The following is a 12243-nucleotide window of genomic DNA, read 5'->3' as shown; positions in this document are numbered from 1 at the left end:
GACACATCACTGAGTCCCGAGCCCTCTGCTAGGGTGCGAGTGGAGGTCTCTTCCTTTTCCCTCCCACCACCCCTGTGAGACAGACTGGAATCCTGCCTTCGCATGGATGAGGGAGATGACCCAGAAAGGTGACGTATCCAAGGTCACTCAGCTCACACATGGAGAAAGTGGGTGTTCCCAAGCTTCACAATGGATGCTGGCACAGGTAATGAAGGCCACTATCGTTGAGAAGGTGGCACACACAACCCCCAGGAAAATACCTACTCTTGCACTATTTAGCAAGTGGTTTATACGCCAGGTGCCATGCTTCACAGGATTGGAGTCTTAACGGGAAACTCAAAGGGACTGAGATACAAGATATCAGGGGGTGACCCACTTTAGGCAGGGTGGGCAGAAAAAGATCTTGAGTATTTGATATTTAAGCAGACATGTCAACGAGGAAAAGGAACTAGTCATGAATACAGTGAGGGGAAGTCTACCCATTGTGGAATATCTTAAATACTCGATAACAAATTGTTTAAAGGGAGAGAACAAAGAAAGAATTTGGAATGCTCAAGAAGCTGAAAGACCAGAGAGGGTGGAACGGGGTGGGGGTATGAGAGGAGGTGGCTAGGCCAGGCTGGGGTGGGGGTGGCAGGGGACATCTGGAGCTCTGTTCTGACTCTGAGGACAGTCACTGATGGGTTGTCAGCAGGGCAGTGGTGAGTGAGTGGAGGCAGAAGTCCAGGGAGGCCCGGAGGAGGCAGAGGCAGTGCAGGGCTAAGAAGAGGCTGCACTAGAGTCCCTTCAAGGGCCCTCCTAACCATCCCCAACTCCAAACTGCTTTTCCTCAGTTGAAGCCAGGAGCCGTTTATTCAGCCTATTCTCTCGGGAGCTACTCAAGAGAGCCAGGTGAGGACAGGGAGCCGGCTCTCAGATGCTTCCCCTCCCACTGAAACTTCCCAGGTCTTTGCTTGGCTTCCCTCATTCAACTGTAAATTACCTCGGTTCAAAACATTTCCCAAGGGACATCCCTGGCAGTCCAGTGGTTAAGACTCCATGCTTCCAATGCAGGGGGGCACGGGTTTGATCCCTGGTCTGGGAACTAAGATCCCCCACATGCCGTGTGGTGCGGCCAAAAAAAACAAAAACAAAAAAAACATTTCCCAACTCGGCCAACTTTAAACAACAGCATAAACACTGGAGAAAGTCAGAATTAACAACATGTCAGGTATCCTGACCTTCTTTTTTAATGCTGTGAACACAATAAATCAAGGCACCAAGAATCACGGCTTTCAAAGTGAAACCTGGAGGAAAAACAGACAAATCTGAGAACTGAGAACACCCACATGATGTCAGGCAGAAAGCCTCTGAAACTGCTCATCCCAGTGGTGGCCCGCGGAAGGGCTTCCTAGAGTGCCCAGGCCTTAACCCCGGGAACACGCCAACAGTAGATGCAGAAGGGCCTTTCCAGATGTAATTAAGGCTATAGGTGTGAAAGTAGGGACATCATCCTGGATTATCCAGGTGGGCTCAATCTAATCTGAGCCTTTAGTAGAGAATTATTTTCTCTGGTTGAAGGCAGAGAAATGGGGCAGAAGAGCCCATCCTTGCTGGAGGGGGCCACATAGAAAGTGTGACAGAGAATGGAGGCAGCCCCTGGGAACAAAGACTGACCTCGGAAAGGTTAACAGCCAGTTAGGAACGATTTCGCCTCAGTCTTCCATCTCCATGGAACTGAATTTAGCCAATAAACTGAATGAGCTTGAAAGCAAATTCTACCCCAGAGCCTCCAGGAAGAAATGCACCTGCCAATATCTTGATTTCGGCCCTGTAAGACCCTGAGGAGAAGATTCAGCTGAGCCCACTTAGACCTCTGATCTACAGAAATTGTCAGATAATACACCTGTGTTGTTTTCAAGCAACACAGTTTGTTGGCAGCAACAGAAGAGTAATACCCAAGCAGTAATCTGGCAAAAAAAAAAAGAACCCAGTTTCTCTAGAAGCAGAAGGAGGCTGAATCAAGAAGTACTCAGTCGGTCCTCTTCAATGGCCCCCCCAGCCCTCTGACACTCCCCCACCTGCCCTGTTTCCTTTGGTGGCAACTCATTCTTCCCGTCCTTAAATTTTGGGCTCCCTCAAAGAGGACTCTCTGCCCTGGGGGCCTTTCTTACAAGAGCCCTTAAGTGGGTCAATCCTCAAGATTTCATCGATTGGTAACTCCAACATTCACTGACTCTGCAATATCGGCACAATTGTCCCCAGACGATTCCACCACAGGGCCCGGAGCCTAGCTCTCCAGTCCCCACTGCCTGAACTGGACTGAGAGCTTCCCTGCCTTCCGCCCCACTTCCTTCCTTGCACACTGCTGCACCCCACCCCCTCCATCCAGTTAGTCATCAAGGACCATCTGCGCTCGCTCTCTGCTTTCTCTGGAATCGTCTTCTTCTTTCAGTTTCTACCACTGCCTAATGCAGACCTTTAGAATCTCTTGCCTGACTAGGTCATTCCACAACCATTTTATGGAGCGATGTGACACACAGTGCTCTAGCAGGGGGAATACAGGCATGAAAAACGACAGGTCCCCAGACCCCAAAATCTCAAAACTCTCATAATGGGCCTCACTGGCCTCTCTCCTCTGTTCTTGATCCATCTCCGGGGACTAAGGGGATCTTCCCAACTCTGGCATCTCACCACCTCAAAGCAGGCCCCATGCCAAATAGAGGCTCATCTCCCCAGCACAGCACTCCCACCACTAACGGGTCAGCCCCCGCTGGCTCTCCTTGCACGATCATCTCCTCAAACCCCAGAACTCAGCCTAGCACGAGGTCCTCCACGCGGTGGGCACTCACGCTCCCCACTCCTCAGCTTGCAGTGATGGCCTTTCACACTCCTACTTATCATTCTGGGGCTCAGTTTATTCGCCGCCTACTCCCCAAAACTGTTTCTGGCCTGCTCAAGCAGACTGTCAATTCCAGTAGGAGAAAGCCTGCCCTGTAACTGCGCCTTGGCTGCGGCGCGTCCCCCAAGGTCAGGGGCTGATCCTCGCCAGCACAGCCCGCCGGTCCGGCAAGCCCGGTAGAAGACATTAAACCAACAAGCAGCCGGTGCGGAGGAGCGGAAGCTCCGCGCGCGAAGCCCAAGGCGCCCGGCAGCCCCTGCATCGATGGTCTCAGCAGCTGAGACTGAAGAGGAGGCACCAACCCCAGCTCTTCACTCCCACTCCCGACCGAAGGTCGCTTCCTGACAGCCTCTTCCTGCCACCCTCCGGCGAAGTCCACGAGGGGGGAGGGGGTCACCCGTAGATTCTCGCCCCCACCTCCCCTTCCGCCCACCCCCTCCGCCCTCGCCCCGAGGCGCTTTCTCCGAGGAGGAATCGCAAAGCGCCCACACCTGGAGAAGCCGCCACTGGCGGCCCCGGTCTCCTCTGTCCGCAGTGGGGCGCAGAGCTAGGGAAAGGTTGCCTCCCAAGCACACAAATGACGAATGAGAAAGCTCAGGACGATGACTCAGAAGCCGGGGCTCGCCGGCTGGCAGAGTTCGGCCCAGGAACGCTAACCCGCGACCGCGGCGGCCGAGACCGAAGGGAAAAGAGGGGAGGGCCGCGCCCCGGTACCCCGCGATCCGGCGCCCGGAACCCCCCGGTCCGGCCGCGCCTCCCCCTCCGCGAGGAGGGCTGAGAGGAAAGATGAGGAGGGGAAGGCCGGGGGTCGCGCCGCCACCCCGGCCCCTACTCACATTTGGCTGACCAGCTTCTGCCGGAAGGCGGCGCTCCGCCAGTCAGTCTCCTGCCCCGAAACGTCCATGCCGGTGCCCCGCTCCTACCGCCCGCGGCCCGCTCGGAAGCCGCCGCCTCAACCGCAGCGCCAGGCCCAAACCCGGAAGCCGTCGGCTGCGTCCCGGCCGCGCCGGAAGCGGAGCGGGGATTGTGGGAACTGAGGCGCGAGCGGGGGCCTGTGGGAAATGGAGTCCGCGGGCACCAGGGAGCCCCACCCCCGCCGCGCTCCCAGCCGCCCGAGACTGACGGCAGCTGCACCTCGTCGAGTGCCTAGCCTGCGGCCCTACTGTGGGCTGGCCCTGCAAGTCCAGGGGATCCGCACCCCTCGGGGAGGCCGCGCGCGGCCGCCCGCTACCTGAGCGGATGCCGTGGAGAGATTGTTTATCAGAGATTTATCAGCCACCTGCTGTGCCCCTACTGTGCCCGCACGATCCGGGCCCTACTTCCCGGAGGCTGCCTTCCAACGCCGCATCCCAAGAGGGACCAGACGATGCTTCTCTCCATTAGACTTTTGGAATCTCATATCCCACCAATGGCTATATTTTGTAGGGGTTGGAGATGTGAGGAACCCAAAACCACACTGTTAAATTTTAGACACAGGCTTTCCTGTTTGGCCCAACAGGAGAACACCTTCCAGATGCTCGCCGACAGTGCACCAACTTGCTGAGTGGAGGAGGCAGGGGAGTTGGAGGCAGGCGGGAATGGACAGGGGGTGAAGCCTGAGGATACTTTTAGGAGGATAAAAATTCTGCCAGACTGAACCTATGGGCCTTGTCTGTGGCCCTGCAGAGAGAAGGCAGGTGACAAAAATCCTAAGCCCAACTTAGGTCCACAAGTACTAAATAGACAATCACCAAGATGGGCCTCACAGAAAGTGAACTGGCACCTACTGATGCCTAATAAGTGCCTGGCCCAGGAGGGGCTGTGTCCACCCCGTGTCCCTGAGCCCCAGGCAGGAGTAGGGGGTGGGAGGGAGGGATTGGGAGAGGAGGGAGTGAGCAGGTTCCCCAAAGGGGCCCCTCTTGCCCTCAGGTTTCAGGTTTTGCATTGATAGGAGAGCTGTTCACAGCTTCAAACTTTTTTGCTCTCATTCTTTCTAAAATAATTTTTTAAAATTCTGTCCTGGGAATTCCCTGTCTGTCCAGTGGTTGGGACTACGTGCTTTCAGTGCCAGGGCCCGGGTTCGATCCCTGGTCGGGGAACTAGGATCCCACAAGCCACGTGGCCACCAAAAAAAAAAAAAAAGCTGTCCCTAGGGTGATCAACTTGTCCTGGTTTGCCCAGGACTCTCCTGGCTTTAGCTCTGAAAGTCCATGTCTTGATGACTCCCAGGCTGACCAGAATGGTTCATCACCCTGTCTCTATCCCTCTTGCACATTTAATAAAACAGATCTAATGCACATACCATATAATTCACCCTTTTAAAATTCAGTGTTTTTTGCTATAGTCACATATTCATAAGGTTGTGCAACCATCACCACTGTCATGAACATTTTTAAGTTGACCTATAAATGTTTCTCTGTGAATCACTGGAAAGGTATAACTGCGGTGTGTCCTATATTGTATTTGGACTTCAGAAGCGTTTTGTTATTTAAATCCTCAGCCCTGCAGATTCCATTTACCAATTTATGGAAAACTTTGGTCTTACAATTCCATTGACAAAGCCAGCCCTCACTGTCAAATCCTTAGACCCTTGGGGCTTTTGGAAGAAGAAGATGGACATCACATCCAACTCAAGTGAGCTTGTTAATGGGGACCCCAGGACATCTCTCCCTATTCTGCACACTGGTTCTTTTTTTTTTGGGGAGGAGTGCAGAGTCTTATCCACTGCGCCACCGGGGAAGTCCCTGCACTCTGGTTCTAGGAAGGTGGACAGGGCACGGCACATAGATTCACAGACAGACTGACAGACAGAGGCCCTGTTAGGATGTGATTTCTTTTACGTTATGATTCCTACTCATCGTGTATGAAACCTATAGGATTTAAGGTATGTTAAGCTAAGTTTAGTAGTTCAAAATGGAGTCACAGTGGCCAATGTGAATTTCCATATTAGTTGTTTTGAAACATCACTAAAGAACTGGGAGTGTCTGTGATAAACTGAGAGTGTTACTTTAGATAAGAAAGCTGTTGGGCAATGGAACAGAAGGAGCAACTGATAAAGGCGAGATCCCCTCCCCTGGGCATAACCGTTGCTCCTTAAAAAGAGACCACCAAGCTGAGTAACTCAGAGTGTTCCAGATGGAGGCTGCCAGAGAGCTACTTCCCACTCTGCTTATCCAGAGACCCATTGCTGGACTGGAGACCCTGCTTGTGCAGAGACACCTCCTTCCTGACTTCTCCTCAGAGTGGTTTGTGACCCTCTTTTCCCTACTTCAACTAACCTGTGTCATGTGCTAATTGTGTGCAATAAGCTGAGTGATTCATGAATTAAATATTGGCTATGGATATTGTATGTCTCCAATCCAGTGATTCTTTCCTGTCCTTACTGTTGGGCCCTGAGACAAACAGGTCCAGAATGTTGTCAAGAATTTGTCATCAGGATAAACTTAAGTGCTACACCCTTTGGTGTTTGCTCCAGTCTTCTATTTCTACTTATCCCTTCCTCTGGGGCCCAGAGGTGGTGATACCTTGGTTAGAGTTTGGATGGTGATGAGGAAAAGAGAGGTAGAGACAGCTACAGACCTCTTGGCCTTGGGGAGAGAGGGAGGCCACAGGAAAGTCGATCCTGAAATGGACCTGCATGGTTTAGACCCTGGGGAGGAAATGATGGAGGAAGCTGAAGCTGGCCAGAGGCGTGACTGTATCCCACACCACTTGGGGCGGGCCCCTGGCTGGGCTAAATCTCTGTTCTGCTGGTTCCTGAAGCTACCTTGCCATAGCTGGACCCTGTCACTGGCCACACATTTGGTGGACACCATCCTGGGCCCTGCAGGAGGCAGGAGCTGGAAGCTTCACAGGTGGAGGAATATTCCCCCTAGAGAGCATTGCACACCCTCTCAGAGGCTCTGGCTCTCTCCTTCCAGCCTCACATAGGGACCCCTCTGATATCCCTCCTCACTTTGGTGCTCAGTCCCTGGAAGGTGCTGACCTGCCCCTCCTGAAACCACACACTTCAGATGGGATTTGAACCCAGCCAAAACTCAGATTGGGACTCAAACCCACTGTCTTTTAATTGAAATCACACACCTGGTCTCAGGATTTAACAAAGCTCAGGTTCTTTATGTCTCAGCGCAGAAGGAATTCAGCTAGAGGCAAAGTGATAGGTGAGAAGCGAATTTATTTAGAGAGATACACATTCCATAGGCAGAACGTGGTCCATCTCAAAAGGTGAGGGCAGCCCCCAAATATGCGGTGGTTAGCTTTTATGGGCTGGGTAATTTCATAGGCTAATGAGTAGGAGGATTATTCCAACTATCTTGAAGAAGGGGCGGAGGTTTCCAGGAAGTTGGCTTTTTATGGTCAGCCTCGGAACTGTCATGGCGCCTGTGGGTGTGTCATTTAGATGCTAATGTATTACAATGAGCGTATAATGAGGCTCAAGGTCCACTGGAAGTCAAATCTTCCACCATCTTAGACCTCGTCGCTTCTAACAAGTTTTTGTCCTGTCCTCAACGGCTATGTCATTTTTTTTTTTAAAGGTTGTGCCCTGCCCGCTTCCCTCCTGTTTCACTACCATCCCAGCACCTGCTAGATGTAACCCCTCTTCTGTGTTTGGCCTGGAGCCTGCAATCATTTATGAGTGTGGTGTTGGGGGGCAGTTATTGCTTCTAAAAGCAGCACACAGTAGAAACTTTAGAAAGGACCAAACATTATAAATCCCATCACTGAGGCCACCAATGTTCATATTTAGGTAAATTTCCCCTCTCCCCCACCGTTAGTTTAAAAAATAAAACAAGTCATGAGTTGGATGCCATCTGGATCCTGTATTTAAACTTACATCATAGCAGAAGCATTGTCTCAAGTATTAACAACTCATTATTAACCAGAATTTTAATTATAATTTAGAGTATAGAACTACATCATGGGCAAATCTATATACAGACAACAGTAATGGGTGTAAAATACACACAATTTTAACAGCAAGATCATATGCCAAGGGCTTCCCTGGTGGCACAGTTGTTAAGAATCCGCCTGTCAATGCAGGGGACACGGGTTCGAGCCCTGGTCCAGGAAGATCCCACATGCCATGGAGCAACTAAGCCTGTGCGCCACAGCTACTGAGCCTGCGCTCTAGAGCCCGCAAGCCACAACTGCTGAAGCCCGGGCGCCTGGAGCCTGAGGAGAAGCCCGCGCACCGCAACAAAGAGTAGCCCCCACTCACCACAACTAGAGAAAGCCCATGCGCAGCAACGAAGACCCAAAGCAGCCAAAAATAAACAAATAAAATAAATAAATTAAAAAGAAGAAAAAAGATCATATGCTAATCTGAAATAGGGGGGAAGGGGGCAGGGCACAACCTTTAAAAGAATGACATAGCCATTGAGGACAGGACAAAAACTGGTTAGAACAGACGAGGCCCAAGATGGTGGAAGATTTGACTTCCAGTGGACCTTGAGCCTCATTATACTCTCATTGTAATACATTAGCATCTAAATGACACACCCACAGGCACCTTGACAGTTCTGAGGAGGACCATCAAAGGCCACAAAGTGGGCTATGGCCCACTTCCTGGAAATCTCCGTCCCTTCTTCAAGATAGTTGGTATAATCCTCCTACTCCTTAGTCTATGAAATTACCCAGTCCATAAAAACTAACCACCCGGGGGGCTTCCCTTGTGGCACAGTGGTTGAGAATCCACCTGCCAATGCAGGGGACACGGGTTCAAGCCCTGGTCCGGGAAGATCCCACATGCCGCAGAGCAACTAAGCCCGTGCGCCACAACTACTGAGCCTGTGCTCTAGAGCCCGTGCACCACAACTACTGAGCCTGTGCTCTAGAGCCTGTGAGCCACAACTACTGAGCCCATGTGCCGCAACTACTGAAGCCCGCGCGCCTAGAGCGCGTGCGTGCTCCGCAATGAGAAGCCCGCACACTGCAACGAAGAGTAGCCCCTGCTCGCCGCAACTAGAGAAAGCCCATGTGCAGCAGCAAAGACCCAACACAGCCAAAAATAAAAAAATAAAATAAATAAATTTATTAAAAAATAAAACTAACCACCCCATATTTCAGGGCCTCTTACCTTCTGAGATGGCCTACACTCTGTCTGTGGAGTGTGTATTCCTCTAAATAAATCCACTTCTTACCTATCACTTTTTGTCTCTCACTGAATTCTTTCTATGATAAGACATAAAGAACCTGAGCTTCCAAAACAAAGGTCGTGGCGGGGGGACTTCCCTGGTGGTCCAATGGTTAAGGCTCCATGCTTCCACTGCAGGGGGCAAGGGTTCGATCCCTGGGCCCTGGTCAGGGAACTAAGATCTCACAAGCTGCGCTGCATGGCCAAAAGAAAAAAAGAGTCATTGCTACATCACAGCCCCTAGATTACCTGCTGCAGGTCATCCCACAGAACCGATGCAGCCCGGTTTATTTATGGACATATGTTGCGGGAGAAGGGGGTGTGAGAGGATGGTCATGTCCCAGGAATCGGGCGAGTCCCTGGGACTGGCTGCCAAGTGAGGGTCCTTGACTTCGTGCAGGAAAGAATTCAGGAGTGAGCCACAGTAAAGTGAAAAGGAGTTTATTTAGAGAGGTATACATTCCATAGACAGAATGCGTCCCTCTCAGAAAGTGAGAGTGGCTCCGGGCTGTGGGAGTGGTTAGTTTTTAGGGCTGGGTAATTTCAAAGGCTAAGCAGGAGGATTATTTCAATTCTTTTGGGGAAGGGGCGGGGATTTCCAGGAATTAGACCACTGCCCACTTTTTGGCCTTTTATGGTCGGCCTGGGAACTGTCCTGGCCCTGGTGGCTGTGTCAGTTAGCTAATGTATTATATTGAGCATATAATGAGGCTCAAGTTTCACTGGAAGACACACTTTCCACCGTTTTGGACCTAGTTGGTTCTAACCAGTTTATATCCTCGATGGCTGTGTCATTCTTTTAAAGGTTGCGCCCTGCCCCCTTCCCTCCTGTCTCACATCCACTTTGGTTCTGCTTTTTCACAATTGAAAATATGCCACAGTGAACATCCTCCACTACGCTGTCTCAATTCCATCTGGGGTATTTCTCCAATGTAGATACCCAGAAGTGGCATTGTTGGCTTGCAGAGAGCCACTGTACATTTATTTAAATGTTAATAGCTACTACCAATTGTTCTAAGTATCAGTTATCTAGTGCTGCTGCATAAGAAATTACACCACAGCCAAGTAGCTTAAAACAACAATAATAAACATTCATTATCTTCCACCCTTTCTGTGGGGAATTCAGGAGAGGTTGAGCCAGGTGCTGGTTCAGTCTCTCTTGAGGTTCCAGGCAGATGTTGGACTCCTTCCAAGGACCACAGTCCTCTGACGGCCTGGCTGGGGTGGAGGATCTGCTCCCAAGGCAGCTTGCTCCTAGCTGGCAAGGTGGTGCTGATTTTGACAGAGGTCTTGGGTCCATGCAGGCCTCTCCTCAGGGCTGCTTGAGTGTCTTCATGACATGGTGGCTCATGGCCCGCAGACAGAGCAAGACACAAGGTGCAATGCCTTTTATAGTCACACACATTTCCTTCTGTCTCATTCTGTCCCTTAGAACCCGTCACTAAGTCCAGCCCGCATTCAAGGGGAGGAAGGAAGATTGGGTTTTACCTTTTGGAGGGAGAAGAGTCAAAGATTTTGCAGGCATGTTTTTAAACCACTCTAAGCTCCAAATTGGCTGTCCCAACTTACATTTCCATCAGCAATGTATGTACTTTCCCACCCTCACCAATTGCTGCTTCATCTCCCCCTACTTTATATTTCGCCATGTTGATGTTGACAAAGACTCTCCTTGAGCAAACTTTAGTCAGCTTCTCTGAGCACTCTTGACTAGGCCTCCGCTGTGGCACCTGTCCCGTTCTTGGCCTGCCTAGCCCAGCCTAGGCAAACCATTCTGCCCAATCAGTTCAGGGAGAATCCCCCCCACCCTTGAAGTCTGATCAAGTTCCTCATCCCCCACTCTGGATAACCCCATTGGGCCAGTGTAGTAAGAATCCCCCATCCTTGATGTCTCAAGTTAATAGTTTTTTTGGGGGGCCCCACCGCACAGCATGCGGGATCTTAGTTCCCCGACCATGGATCGAACCTGTGCCCCCTGCAGTGGAAGCGCAGAGTCTTAACCACTGGACCGCCAGAGAAGTCCCTCATGTTAGTAATTTTACATCCAACGACCCCCTCAGTCTGCTCCTTTGCTTTACATCCCCAGCTTTCTTTGCTGTATCCAGAGTTGAGCCTGAGCTCTCCCCTACTGACAACCCCTGATTGCAATAGTCTTCCTGAATAGTCTTTCTTACTGTTTTAACGAATGTCAGAATAATATTTTCTTTAACAGTGTAGGAAAATGTGGTGTAGCATTTGCATTTCCTGAGTATTAATGTGATTGAACTCTACTTCCTTTGTTTACACCCTCTGGGACTTCCTCTTCTATGAGTTTGCAGTAAAGATCCTTTACCATTTTTCTGGTTGGTTGACTTTCTTTTTTTTTTAATAAATTTTATTTATTTATTTTTTGGCTGCGTTGGGTCTTTGTTGCTGTGTGCGGGCTTTCTCTAATTGGGGTGAGCGGGGGCTACTCTTTATTGCGGTGCACGGGCTTCTCATTGTCGTGGCTTCTCTTGCTGCAGAGCACAGGCTCTAGGCGCGTAGGCTTCAGTAGTTGTGGCACGTGGGCTCAGTCGTTGTGGCTTGCGGGCTCTAGAGCTCAGGCTCAGTAGTTGTGGCGCACGGGCTTAGTTGCTCCGCAGCATGTGGGATCTTCCCGGACCAGGGCTCGAACCCGTGTCCCTTGCATTGGCAGGCAGATTCTTAACCACTGCGCCACCAGGGAAACCTTTGGTTGACTTTCTAATTATTGATTTTTAAAAGTTCTTTATTAAAAAGAAATCCCGGGCTTCCCTGGTGGCGCAGTGGTTGAGAATCTGCCTGCCAATGCAGGGGACACGGGTTCGAGCCCTGGTCTGGGAGGATCCCACATGCCGCGGAGCAACTAAGCCCGTGAGCGACAGCTACTGAGCCTGCGCGTCTGGAGCCCGTGCTCTGCAACAAGAGAGGCCGCGAGAGTGAGAGGCCCGCGCACCGCGATGAAGAGTGGCCCCCGCTCTCCTCAACTAGAGAAAGCCCTCGCACAGAAACGAAGACCCAACACAGCGAAAAATAAATAATAAATAAATAATAAAAATTAAAAAAAAAAAAAAAGAAATCCCTTATACATTTTGAATAATAACCTTTTGTAGGTTACGTTGCAAATACATTCATTGGTATATGTTGTCATTTGCATTTTTTTACTTTCACTGATACTGATGATTCTCTGAGGTATTAAGTTATGTATTTGTCCCTTTTTTTTTTTTTTTTGGCAGTGCTGCACAGCATGTGG

General features: G+C 50.6%; 1 protein-coding gene across 8 annotated transcripts in view; it reads right to left on the bottom strand.

The window, feature by feature from the left end:
* The window catches only part of MED15 (mediator complex subunit 15), a 65772-nt gene extending 59552 nt beyond the window's left edge, over positions 1 to 6220 (bottom strand). For 2 of the 8 annotated variants that reach the window (XM_082417210.1, XM_082417215.1), the window contains exon 1: positions 3718 to 6217. In XM_082417210.1, the coding sequence (XP_082273336.1) occupies positions 3718 to 3785 (68 nt within the window). In that variant the 5' untranslated portion in view covers positions 3786 to 6217. Of the gene's footprint in view, positions 1 to 3717 lie in introns of all 8 variants that reach the window. The other 6 variants (XM_082417213.1, XM_082417212.1, XM_082417214.1 and 3 more) reach the window with 6 other exon arrangements.
* Positions 6221 to 12243: the final 6023 nt, after the last annotated feature.

This window comes from Balaenoptera physalus (assembly GCF_965194825.1).
Source record: "Balaenoptera physalus genome assembly, chromosome: 12".
Taxonomy (NCBI): Eukaryota; Metazoa; Chordata; class Mammalia; order Artiodactyla; family Balaenopteridae; genus Balaenoptera; species Balaenoptera physalus.
Note: the sequence above shows the minus strand (reverse complement) of the source record. Positions and strands in the feature narration are given on the sequence as shown.